General features: G+C 31.1%; 1 protein-coding gene across 2 annotated transcripts; it reads right to left on the reverse strand.

Annotated features, from left to right (window-relative positions):
• Positions 1-2,365: 2,365 nt before the first annotated feature.
• On the reverse strand, positions 2,366-14,279 carry LOC143911094 (neuronal synaptobrevin-like). Of its 2 annotated transcripts, XR_013260531.1 has the most exons (7): positions 14,091-14,279; positions 6,073-6,205; positions 5,033-5,111; positions 4,567-4,646; positions 4,443-4,494; positions 4,260-4,323; positions 2,366-3,014 (listed from the first exon to the last, which is right to left on the reverse strand). XR_013260531.1 is itself a non-coding variant. In XM_077429833.1 (6 exons), coding segments are annotated over exons 1-6 (354 nt in total). In that variant the 5' UTR covers positions 14,093-14,279; the 3' UTR covers positions 2,367-3,006. The 2 variants fall into 2 exon arrangements, 1 of the variants encoding a protein (XP_077285959.1); XM_077429833.1 differs by lacking the exon at positions 4,260-4,323 and having other exon boundaries at positions 2,367-3,014.
• Positions 14,280-14,746: the final 467 nt, after the last annotated feature.

A 14,746-nucleotide genomic window follows, 5' to 3' on the forward strand; every position in this document is an offset into this window, starting at 1 on the left:
CACAACGAAACCTCGATAATACGAATTTTATTTTTTTATATTCTATATTATGTAGGTAGGGGAAACATCACAGTCGTCAGCCATATTAAGGCCATTCGCCAAATTGATTTTAATGTTAAAACATTAAAAAACTTGCAATAATGAGAGTCCTGCGATAGTAATGAGTAAAGGCTGGATCCACAGTGCGCCGTTTATTGTTCAATTGTTGTAAATGCTATTGTTCAATTGTTTTAAGTTCTGTTCATACTTACTATATAACAGCACTGCACGACTCCGTTTCAAATATGTCATTTTATTACATTTCTATTCATATCTACCTACACGTCGCGGTCACGTCACGTTCACAGCACTTTGACCGAGTGCAAGGAAAAATCGGCTTACTTATACATTGCAGGCCATGACGATACGGCGCAATATTGCTTACGTCGTATTGTCGAGTACTTAATATGAATGCATACACGTGCATTCGTAGCTACGCGTCAGAATACAAGTCAGCAAAAATGTTTCGGCGTTTATCGAACGAAAAATTTTGTATAATCGCGCTGTTGTTGGAAGAAGAAGCTCAAGAAGGCAATAAAAAAGCACGGAGGCGTTTTGATGTGCATCCCATGTTAAAAAAAAGAAAAACCGAAGGAGAGTTTTGGACACTGTATAAGGAGCTTGTGGATGATGGACAATTTTTTTTTTAAATATTTCCGTATGAACCGATACTAATTTGAAACAATACTGGATAAAATAAAAACACAAATCACCAAAAAATCTACAAAATTTAAGGAAGCATTGTCAAAAAGTCATTGTCAGCGCCAAAACCATGTCGAAAGATTAAACAGCTGTCAACTGTCACTATCGATAATTGGTAATTGGACTATTCGTCACATTGGGGTGGTCACAAAGACGATTTTTGCCATGAAAATCGCGAATACACAATATTTAGCACTCAAGTTCTCGTTACTATGATAGTTATCGTTAGTATGATGGACTTTTCGGCTGCCAGATGTTCCGTTATAGAGATTTTAGTGACTTTGTGACGAGTAATTTGTGACCAGTAATCACCGAACCCGATAAGTGGTCCAAAACAGTAAAGTGGCAGACTTATGGCATGTAATTCACGTGTATATCTCCACGATGGCCAAAAAGACGGATACGATACGTTGACGGATGTTGCTGTAAGGTATGAACAGGAAATGTCGGGTACTGCTGTAAGCCTGCCGTGGCGTAAACGTGACGGTTGATATGAACATACCCATACAAAATGTACCAAAGAATACTTTTCGTACGGCCGGATACCTGCTGAAGTCGGTACGTGCTGACTAGGTATGAACAGACCTTTAAAAGATTCGCCCAACCTTTTTTTTGTACTCTAGCTTTGTAAATATAGCCAAACCGCCCCGATTCCTGGAAAAAGCACTGTCTTTATCCGCAGTCTAGTAATGAGTGTCTAGAGATGATGCTCCTGTTTAGAACTAATAATTTAGAATCAATTATCGATGCCAATTTTGGCGTTAATGGCTTTATATTACGGCCATTAAGAAGTGTTTTCTTATGCTAGCTCTTTAGAGCCCCACTCCGTGACAAAAAATTCCTGCACCAAACAATGTTTTTATAAATACTTACATAGTTGAATTCTTTAATACGTACTTGGGAAGATTAAATGCGAAATCGGATTTCAACTCCAGATGAAAACCAAAACATCATTATTCCATCTCCACATATCCTGAGATACTTGAAATTTGATTTAATGTTTAATTTAAGATTGTAACATGTTCTATTGGGGCCTTCGACACAGTTAATATTTCTCACAGTATCACCCGTATCCACTACAGGTGGCTATATGGGAGCAGGATAAGGGTGATATTGTTAGAAATATTGACTGTCGAAGGCCCGAAGTAAAATAAGTATTTATTTAATTTATTATTGGCTTACGAACGAATGATAATAATTTGTAAGTTGTAAATTTTTGGTGGAAAAGGCCCATATCGGGGGCTCCAAGCGCGCGCTTATTTTCAATATAAGATAAATCACCGCTGGTTCTATTATTGTATTTGTTTTTGATTATTTGGAAGTAAAGTAGCTTTACTAACATGGTCGAATCGGTCCCAACTCACAGGATGGTGACCTAAACTCGACCATGTCGTATGTCCCCTAGGGTTTTATATTTATTTGATCTTAAGTTTAGCCATAGTGACGATTTGGAAATACTCGGTAACGTCACTATGGCGAAATTGTAAAATAAATAAATAAATATACGTAAGTCATTTTACATGCAGAGTCCATTGTCTTTCCAATTTACTTCATAGTTAAATATTATATATAAAGGTATTTGTAAATATTTTGAAAAGGTATTTGTAATAATATAATTCTACATACATCATAATATATTTATTCAATAATTTAATATTTTACATTTTATGCCATTATACTAATGTATAATGTTTTTGTTTTAAATAAATAATAAATAATTAATTAGACAACTTTGACTATATTTTTTACATTTCCACAAATATTACATTGAATATATCAATAACATTAACACACTTCACATTATTTATATATAATAATATTTTATATCATTATCTTACAATTCAAATATATGTTTGTATATTTGTGTAGTCAATCAAGAAGATTTTAAATGTATACTTCAGTAGTGGTTAGCTTAATTTATATTTATATATATAGTACTTGATTATTATTGTTTGATTCCCTGCAAACGGTTGTGATGATGTGAATATTTATTCCGCCACCATTTCCAATGATAAAAGTAGGAAATATGTACATATACAAAATATACTATGTTATTTTAATCATTATTATCATTTCGTATTTTACAACATATGAAGTATTTAGTGACTAAAAGTGAACAAGTATAGTTTTATAATACTTCATTATAGGAAGAAATGATTGGTCCTTCGGATATCAGTTAGATGGTAGCGGATTTATGGAGGTAAATATATGCATGGTATATTAACATTATTCATCTTCCATATTTCCCAATAAGGCGATCTCCATTTATGTTCCTGTAAAAAGTATCATTTTTAATTTATAGACATAAAAATAAGTTTTAAATGCAATTGATTAAATTTTAATAAGAATATATATGTATATATGAATTGTGAGAATGAACAGCATTTGAAAAACATGTAGCAAAACTCGATATGAACATGGAATCATTGAAATGCATTAACTAAGTAAACTCAAAATATTATTATAATATATAATGCGTATCAAAAATTTTTCAAGCACTCTCTTGAATTAAGAAAATTGTACTATGCATACGATTAAAAAATATTATTAAAACATCACTAATAAAACATTAAATATCTAAAGTTAGAAAAAATTTTTATACATTTTCATTAAAAATAATGTACATATATAAATATGTAATACTTAAGCCATGCACAAAATAAATAATGTAAGTTTCAATTTGTTAGAAAATAAAGAAAGCTTGTAGTATAAATATAATATAATTAAAAGTCATGTTTATTATTAATAAAGAAATGTGTATAGTTTATTAACGATTCTAATTAAAATATCATGCCATGTATTAAATCTATCTTTTTTAAAAAGTTTGATTTAAAGTGCATTTAAAATTTTTGTTGCAAATCTTATTGGTATAGTATAAAATTATACACGTGTATGTATATTTATATATACTATTAGGTGACTTTGTATTTTTTCATGCACATTAATTGAGAAGAAAAATAGAAAAAGAGTTTTTATAATATTTTGAGAACATACTGTAAATGTGTTATACATACCAGAGTGTATTTATTTATGTTAACTATTTAAATGTAATAAAATAAATTTTACTTATGGTTATTTTTCAAATTATTGATATTATTGTCTTTTTCAAAATGTGTATATTTTTTTCATAATATTATTTCAGTGTAAGATGAATAATTTATAGTATACTAGAATATACTATAATATAGTATACTATTAAATTTTAGAATTTAATTTCTACTTATGTTTATAATAATAGTAAATTTTTTAATTTAAGCTCGAATTCAGGTATTTATTTTTATTTAGAAAAATAAAATTGAACAATTAAAATATTGTTTGCAGAAAACATCACATTTAATATGTGCGTTGTGTATGATGTATTCGAAATGAGACTGAGGATAGACAAATAGAACGGTCAAGCAAGACAGGTTTATGAAGAACCATCAAAACGGATAGAGTCGTTACAACATTGATTATTCACACCGATCAACAGATATAGTAAGCGTGACATTACAGTCTTCTTTGAGACTCTAACTCACCAATTTTGCTGTTTTTTTTTTTAATTTACTATAACATTAATGAACGCAGTTTACACGAAGTTAGCTGTAATATTAAAATTTGGCGATTAGTACAAGTTAAAGGTGCCGATTGGCTAATGGTGAAATCTTATAATAAAATTACTAAAAGGCTAAGAAAATGTATCTTACCCAGCGAGTACTTACCAATTATCAGTGCCAGAATGATAATTCCAATCACACCTGCAATTACCATTACCTGAAATGCAAAAATGAATTATTTAAATATTATATTATAATACATTTCTCCCCAATTTGAAATTTAACAAACTTTAAGATTTTGGAGCCAAAATTTGCTTTTGAGTTTTCCAGCTTGTTGTTCAAATTGTGAAGCCCCTTGTTGCAAAGCATCTAAAATTAAATGATCAACATGTTATATAAATATTCCAAATTTTAATTATTCTATATACATATATATGTCACAGTGAAATTATATTTCAAGTGAAAATATATTTTTACTGACGTTTCAGTGAAATCATAACCAGTTACATTTTCAAGGTTGGTTTTATTAATTTAAGATTAGATTGTTGGGGTTGGTATTATTTAAGGGTTAGGATAGGTTAGGTTAAGTAAGGTTTGGCCCTATTCATTTAAGATTGGGTTGTTAGAGTTAAACGATGTAAATTCATTGTTTGATACATTTTCACTGCTTGAATTGGTGAAAATATATTTTCACTTGAAATATGCTTTCACTGTAACATATACATATGTTACACATATGAAATAACTAAAATCACCTGCTCTGTCATCTAGCTCAGAAAGTTTTTGATCTCTTTCTAAAACCTTCTCTACATTTGTTTTCATTATATCAACGACCTGAAAAGTAAAATAATAGATATATTTACATAATATTTTAATGTTTTTTAATTCATTAACTCATCATAATCAGAATTTAACTAAAAAGTAGTATGAAAATGTTACATTACAACATTTTCATTAAAACTTTTGCGTTGATTGCCTTTAAAAATTAAAATATTTGATTATTACATATATTTGAAATGTATGTCTAAAATGACTATATTGTGTGCATATTATTTATTTAAATAATATCATATCAAATATCAATTATGAGTATCATCATTTATTAAAGAAAATTTAATTAAAGCACCGGGTGTTTGCATGTAAAAAGAATGGGTCTACCTCACGGGCCCGCATGTGAAAAGCCCGAAAACGCAAATATCGGAAGGCAAAGATCGAAAATCGAAAGCACATTAATACGGGAGAAAAAGCCTGTTCCTCTTGTTCCTGTTGTATCCTGCTCGCGCAAATTAAGTGAGTATGTACCGTTTACCATGCACCCTTTTTTTATCTTTCGACTTAAGATCTTTCGATTTTCGATCTTTGCCTTCCGATATTTGCGTTTTCGGGCGTTTCGCATTCGGGCCCGTCAACGGAGACCGAAATTTTTTTTATTATTTATTACCGTTATTTTTTCCTTATAATTTTTATGCAATGAAGCAATGAACGAATATTTTTGTTACACATTTTTTAACCATGAGTTATTTTTATACAAAGATATTTAGAAAAGAATTTTATTAGAAAAGTTTATGACAAAAAACATTTTCTGATCTTGAATCTTGAAGTTTCGTTGATTGTATATATTATGTAAGTAATACGACATATAAATACATAATGTATGTCGTATCATATTATGATTTCGAAAAAAATTCTCGGTAAAATTATCGTAAAAATGTTTCAAGACCTCTGTTTTATACCTAAATATGCACATAATATATCACTATATCAAATTCATTACATCATAGTGGGTGATACCGACCTCATCAACTTGTGCTTGTGTCTGCTGAAGCCGGCGTTGGGCGGCTACTTGTTGGGGAGTACGGGGCCCCCCTGCGGGGCCTTCTCCGGCGCCTCCTGCCCCACCTCCGGCGCTCAGCCCTCCCTCGGTAGCCCTTAACACAATATCTCATATTAATCTTCGGCGCCATTAATACGCTATTTGATTGGGTTTGTGGCGGCGACACGGTCACCACTCAATTTCAATTAATTTATATACATTTCTAAATGTACATACATACATATGTATGTACAACAGTTTCAAGGGATATATGTTATTTTCACTATTAAGGCAAATTAATTTTTTATGTTGAACGAAATTACGTTTATAAATCTTCATTTACTTAAAATGATATATGTATATGCTGGTTGTATCATTGATTTATTTATACAATAAATATTAAATTATTAAATTATATTTTTGCAAAACAAGGAGGAGTTGAAAGAAGATCGCGTAGGCGAGAAACATGAACGTATGTATGTATATATAGGTACATAACTGAGATATTGAAGAGGTTGAAATGGGTATATGACGATCCAAATAGATAGAAAATAAAAAAAAAAGAGATTTGGAAAATGCTAAAGATGTAATTTTGATAAAGATTTGTAATGACCATGTCTCATTTTGAGTTCAATATATTATAAAAAATAAACTATACCAATAAGTTATATAACGTAAGCAATAAACTAATTTTATCCAAATTTCACATACATATTTCAAAATTTAAAACAAAATTTGAGTTGATTTCTTCTCCAAGAAGTTATTTAAAATCTTTGAATCGTCAGTGATAGTTAATAAAAGCTATGTTGGGTAAATTAATTGGTTACCATGTCAATCAATCAACATTTAGTAGTAGCATTTCAGTTTGTGAATATGTCGAGGGATGAAAAATAAATCTTTATAAAATCAAGTAACTTAGTAAATGTCTTTAATATACTTCAGTTATTAACCATAATTCAGTATTTATTAATTCATTTACTTAGTAGCTGGCGTCAGCTAGGGCTAAATCAATTTTTTGTTTTCTTTATTTGGAATCAGTCAGTATTTTCGACTCAAATATATATTTTTACATACATATATACATATACATATACCAGGAAGGCCTAACAGGTAAACCCCAATGCACCTTCCCGGCCAATTATAAGCAATGCAACATTTTTATTACATAAGTCGCTGAATTACGAGACATCTACATATGAATTTTGTACATACAATTTTAATGTACATAAATCATATTCAAATAGTGGTGACATAGTGGGTACGATGGGTTTTTAGCCAATTTAATGGAGGAACTGTTTCAACAATGAAATCAAAAAAATTGGCAAACTCTGACAGGAACGATGCACTTGGAGTTGCCAATATCCATGTCTGACCAGCAGTATTACAGATAATAGTATACTCGGAATAAATTATTTTCAATCGAGCTCAACTCACGGGATCTACACCGTATGCAGTGGCGTAGCTACCGCGCCTGCAGACCCCGCAATGCGGGGGGGGGGGGGGGGGGGGGGGCGCCACGAAGCGCGCCTTTTTCACTGATTTTTTAATTTGTTCTGTAACTTTTCTTATTTTTCAACCTATTTGTACTACATATATGTGTATGTACATACATACATTATTATACATATTTTCAATTCATCTTCATTGTGTAATTGATCTATGCCAATAGGGCTAGAAGACTGCCGTCTTTTTCCATCTTTTGAACAGTTAGTGCCACTTCAACCTATTTGCTGAGAATTCTCTCATTCTTGAATAAATTATTTCAATGTGTAAACAATAAAACAAAATTATATGATTAAAACCAATAAAATTTATAAATTTTTCGCTGTCACCAACAGGTGGGAAGTTTTTAAGGAAAATTCACCATCAGTTACTTTAAACAGATTGTCCACTGCTTGTTGGTCGTCCAGATTAAACTATTAATGCACTTCGATATATAGGTACATATGCCGATACGTAAAAAAGGTATAAATTATTAATTTGGAAAGTTATTTTGCTGTAAGTAAATAATATGAATATATGGGGGGGGGGGGGGAGGGGGCGCTTTAAAATATTTTGCGGGGGGGCACCAGGAATTCACGCTACGCCACTGACCGTATGTTAAATACTATTAAGTAAGTTAAGTGTTTAATTCTTTATACCCATATAAATTATGCTCAGGCCGATCCTGCTTAATCCATAAAAAATGGTTGTATAGAAAGTTCCGATTCGGACACCTTCAAGAGTAGCGGAAGATTATGAATAATTTAGATGGTTAAGATATACATACATACATATGTATATTCCATCATACAATATTAATTTACATATCGGAAAATGTAAAGAAAATGATATTAATAATTGTATAAATATTATAGTAGGCATACATTGGGTTTGAATATTTTGGTATCCAACACAGTATTGATCTGGAGTCGGTAGTTCCTATAATAGTTTCAAAGAATTCTTGTTTGTTTAATTAGCGAGGGTAAATTAGGGAAATCTACATACATACACGTAGCGTACAAGTGTGACGTTCTATTTTTAGTATTGTCCAATCGATAAGTCGATTTTACAAGGCTACATATACATATTTTTCTTTTTAAGATACTGTATGTACATGCTGTCAATAGTTTGATGTAAAAATTATATACATACATATGTACATATATGCTAGTGAAAAAATTCAAATTGAATTTGTCGCAATATTAACTAAGTAAACATTGTTATTAAATTCTTATACATTATTACTGTATTTTATATATCATGGTGGATATCTTTGAAAATGGGCTGTGGGATATTTTCAATTTTTAATTAAATATTTATTATTAAATTCTGGCACGCAAACCACAATTGCACAACCCCATGTCTCTCACAGCCTCCTTCAACCCACACAAGCGAAATGAAAGCAACCCACGTAGATAAGGTTTCATATTTTCCAGACTTTCAGTGAACCCTGAAATGTCAAACGTCACCTTAAATTGAATCTAAAAACATATTTCATCGTCTGAACGGATTTTGCTGGATTGAAAGTGCCCCTAATATATATGTATACCTTTAAATTTATTTATAGGGTTTTGGTGACTTTTTTCGCGGTAAATAACGGTTGTTATTTAAAGGTATTTCATTTATATTGTAATAAAATATTGAGTCACTGGTGAATTTTGAATTTGAACAGAATTGTAATAGATTTGGTTAGGCAAGAAATAAAACATGTTTGATAATTTGACACAATAATAACACTGTTCGACAAATGACGACTTTTTTTTTGGTTCAGAGACGAGATATGACTATTCTTATAGGTCTATGCCCAGTGAACACGAATCTGGTAATAAAAAATGTTGATTGGCTCGAGATTCGGAGATATTTGTTTTTCAAATCACGCAATTTTTCTATATATTGGTGTTTTTCGGTCGATGTCTCAAAATCTGTCAATTTGCTGTTCAAAATGAATATTAGAATCTATAGTTGGGTATTTTATCTTTCATTTCTAGTACTTTTCAGCTTTCAAATCTCTCTAAGTAGTCGTCCAGTTTAAATCAAAAGTCAAAAGTACGTATTTTCACGTGGGACTTTTTCCCACTCTTAATACTATTTTATATTGAGTATTTTCTATTGAAACATGTTTATTGGAATAGTGTTCTGGCCACACTATTTTTTGTTTTCGTTTCAAAGGGTTAATTGGAAGTGTGCTGAATTTTAAATCGGTAAAATTGTGAGCTAAAAACTCGTACTAGTGGAGCACGGTTTTGTGTTTTGTGACAATAATCGCGCCACGCCTACCTCGCACTCGAATGTACTGACCATTCAGGGATGTACCACAAACACACAGCGGATGGCCCACGTCAACAAATATATATAAAATTGAATGTCTGTGGAACGGGAAGGGGAATTGCACGCGTTATTGTGGCATTGCAACGCATGTCGGGTTCAGCTAGTTTAGTATGAAAATACAAAATCATTAGTTTTTTTGTAAGTTTAATTAAATAATTAATTAAATTAATTCAATAATCATTCAAATAAAGCGAAATTTGAGTTATTTAACGAGACTAAAGAAGTTATGAAAAATTTTATTATCTTCTTAAATATTGTTATTAAATTTACATCGGCAGTAATTAATATTCAAATTCAAGTGACTAATTGTGTACGATCCTAATTGCAATAATAATAATGGTGCGTAATACGAATAATCTTTCTTCGTTTAGAAATGAATGGAAGTTAAGACCCCATCCCTTAGTGGGTGGCTTTTATCTAAATTTACCCGAATTTTAATAAGCTGCTTGCGAGAAGCTTCTGTAAATCGTTTCATTATTATTTTACGGGATGGTAATAAATTTGAATATAAACCAAGAAGCATTATAAAGTCTATTTTTTATTATTTTACATATACATATTTATAAATCTGTAAAATGAAAAAAATATGAATAATTTCAACGTTTGCATTGAAAGTACATGTATATGTACATATGTACTTGCGTACATACATATATGTATGTATGTATGTATGTAAAAGGCATACTTAATGTCAACATATTAGCTTTTCAGGAATTCACATATCAGATATAAAAAAACACATGTAATAAAAAGCCTGTCTTGTACATTTATTAAATATTCAGAGAAAATTCTTCGCTTAGACATTTACGTATACATATGTATGTACAATAAGAGAGTGGAACGACACGATGAAAGACTTGTGCTTGTGTATCTATGAATAGTTTTGAAAAAATACAATTTTCTTAAGGATATTTGAAGTAAAATATAAAATTTCCAAGAAAAATATACTATGTAATTTTTTTTTTTCATTTGTGTTTTATAATATAATATAAAGGAAGCAGAAGTGTTCAACTTGTTGAGTTTCGAAAAGTGATTCGTTCGCGAAATATAATTTTCTTTTTAACTTTTCTTCTAGACATTTAATTTAGGAGAGAAAAAAGTGATCATTTTTTATGAAATTAAATATTAACAGAAGGCTTCTTCCAAAAATATATACATTTTATATAATGATGCGATAAGGTGGCACAGACGAATTTTAATAAGTGGGAGTGATGATCGATATCTGAAACGGGCATTTTAATATAATATGTTTATTAATAGACGACGGCAGTGTAATTAATGACATAGCTTTTCGTTTGACGAAGTTGACCTTTTCATTTTCACGCGTTTATTATTGTCATTCAGCTATTATTGCGAGTAAATTGTTTTTATTTTTATTTGTTTAAGAATTCAATTGAACTGTCGAACACGTTTGTATGGGGTGTACATATTACAAATGTGACGAATAATTTGTAGTTTTGTGTCAATACAAAATGCAAATCATTCACGTTTTAAATTCATCTTTTGCTCCAACGTCTAAAACTGCATAATCACATGAGGGCTTTGTATATAAATACATATATTTGTATAATAATTTATGTATGTATGTACATATGTATATACTCGAGAGAACATTACTTACGACAGATTTCCAGGCTTTTTTCAAGCGGAAGCCATAGTTTCTTTAGGAAATAATTTGAAATTAACAAATTTTAAGTGGTTACGACATTGCAGACTTTTGGTGAAATACAAAACATTTTCAGAGGAAATACTTTCACTTGTATTATAGCAAATATTTATAATATGAGCGATTAGGGTACGCTTTACGGTATTATAAACGTAAATAACCTGCAAGGTAATGGCATCAAATATTCTATTCATATAGATATATACATACATATATGTATATTTAAATATTATATAAAACAATGACTTTGCGCAATGTCGTGCATAAAATATATAGATTAATTTGCTATGCATATTAAATAAATATATAAATATTTTATATTTTTAACGCAAGTTTAACTGCAAATATCTAATAGCATTAAACATAATTATCAATGTCGGCACTTTGAATAGATAACAGTTAACGATAACATGGTATTTTTAACTCATTTATTGTAGAATTTTACGAATGTGCGACTGAAATTATCACACATTTGTATATTTCTTCATAGTTGTGATGTTGAAAGATTGAAATCAAATTTTTGACGCTTATTGACAATATTTGATAGGAAGATAAAAATGTTTGAAAAGGCATTGCACAGTTGAAACTAGAAATTAAACAGAAGTGACTGTATTCGTAAATAGTATATATTTTTAAAGATTGTAGCCTTAACTGTTTTTGAAAAAGAACTAAAATCGATTTAATTCAAAATCATTTTTTTTTATATTATTGGAAGTATGTAAGTAGCTGTAACTAAATATATACATATAGAGATTCTATGTTTATAATATGTTAAATAGGGTAGTTAATTTGTTATCCCCGAAACAATTTGACCTATTTACATATATACAAACCAGTAACATAGCGTGATAAGCGTGTAATGCTTTCATGATGAGGCATGGGTTCATGGCTTCGTTCAGGAGTAATGGGTTCGTTCCCTGGCCTGGTGTTGTTGTCCAAACCTTGGCTATATATGACTCTAGGTCGATCGATCCCCACTAGAGTTTGACGGTTCCACCAAAATTGGCAGCCTATCCAGTCTCTCGTGAATTCAAGTTTATAGCAACTCGAATTTGTTGATATATAAATATGCTACCAGATAAAAAAACTCATCGAGCATCAGCCGTTAAAAAACTTGTTTCCAGGGATATTTAAATATTATTATTATATGTATGTAATTCGGTTGCAAAAATAATACGTCGTATCGATAAGCATTTCAGTGACCGATACTAAGTTTCAGTTCGATAGGACTAACGGCATTCAAAAAATCCCCAAAATACACAGACACACACACACACATTTTTTATAAATCATGAAAACGAGATCAGTGATCGATTTTGAGTACGAACCAGTCAAAATCTCGAGTTTGAATTTTCGCACGATCACAAAACTTCATCTATTGTTATAGTCCGGTCAAATTAGACCAAAAAATAAGCGTGAAGGTACATAAATTCACAACAAGCTGAAAGTGAGTAAAATTGTTCAAAACATAATTATAAATGACATGTCAAAACTCCTCATCATTCTGATATCAGAACGATGAAGAGTTTTGACATATCATTTATAATTATGTTTTGAACAATTTTACTCACTTTCAGCTTGTTGTGAATTTATGTATCCTTGAATGTCTAAATTGACCGGACTATTACTATTATATGTACATATGTAGATAAAGTAAACATTGTCCACTACGTATTAGGCAAAAGAATGATTTTGCTTTGACATGTCTATATCTAATCTCTAATGTAATATATAATTTCGAAAGAGACTTTGTAAGTTATTGTTGGTTGGGAATCGAAAACGAGTCAGTTTCTATGACGATTCGATTGGGCGAATAATATTTTTTTTTATTCAAATAAATTTAATAAAAAAACAAATGAATATTTACTATTAGATTCGCCATTTTAAAGCTGCCTATATTTCGAATACTGAGCGAAGCCGGGTAAAACAACTCGTATTGTATAATTTCGAAAGAGACTTTGTATGTATGTTTGTTTATTTGTTTGGTTCGTATAATCCGTGACGTTCAATTTAATAAAAAAAACAATTGAATATTCAAATAAATTTAATAAAATGTTCACTATTAGATTGGCCATGTTTAAGCGGTTTATATTACAAATACCGAGCGAAGCCGGGTAAAACAATTAGTATTGTATAATTTCGAAAGAGACCTTGTATGTATGTATGTTTGTTTGTTTGTTTGGTTCGTAGAATCCGTGACGTTCAATTTAATAAAGAAACAAATGAACATTCGAATAAAATAAAACTATTGAAATAATAAATTTAATAAACTGTTCACTGTGAGATTGGCCATGTTTAAGCGGTTTATATTACAAATACCGAGCGAAGTCGGGTAAAAACACTAGTTTAATATAATTTAATATAATGTTGCAAAAGTAGGAAAGCAAAAGTCGATAGTATAAAATGCTTCGTTAGTAAAAATTACCCTAAAGTTAGCCATTCGAATTAGTGTAGAATTGTTAGTGACGAAATTTGAACACAGTTCGGTGGGTGGGTGGAAAGGCGTATCGCGATGATTACTCACATTTTAAACCGGTTTTACAAATCCGGAGATGAGACAAGCACTCGTCGCTCGAGACTGGAGCGAAATTTCGGAAGTCGCACACTCGGAATGGCGAATAGTATAGCGTTTAGAACTGGATCGAATCAATACGGGGCGGTTAATCGGAGCGTGAAGCGCGCGTCCGCTCCGAACTACACTCCAGAGGCGAATGGGTTGCAATTCGTGCAAAAAAAACCACCAAGATACACATGAACATTTATGTGCGAACAGAACAGTTATATTAGTCATTTGGCGTGCGAACGGATGTTGTGAAAATCAACGGTGATTTCTAGACATTGCAGATCTGCATACTGATCCAGTCGTGCATATCAGATAAGGAATGTGTGGGGGGTGCTTCGAAACACGACGTGGATGGGTGTGCGGGAAATATCGATCGGTTGATGAATGAGAGTGCATGACGATGACCTCATCCCAGTGCTAAGTGTCCATTGTAGAGTCCGATCGAAAAAAATTGGACGCGGCTCGCGATTATTTCGTTTGTACCGGCAGTGGTGTCACCGCAACTTTGGAACACTGGGTTTTTAATTTATTGTATATTACTAGCTGAACCCAGCATGCGTTGCAACGCCACAGTAACACATGCAATTCCCAATTCCCGTTCCCTATTCCGTTCCCGT

Source organism: Arctopsyche grandis, chromosome 4, assembly GCF_051622035.1.
Source record: "Arctopsyche grandis isolate Sample6627 chromosome 4, ASM5162203v2, whole genome shotgun sequence".
NCBI lineage: Eukaryota > Metazoa > Arthropoda > Insecta > Trichoptera > Hydropsychidae > Arctopsyche > Arctopsyche grandis.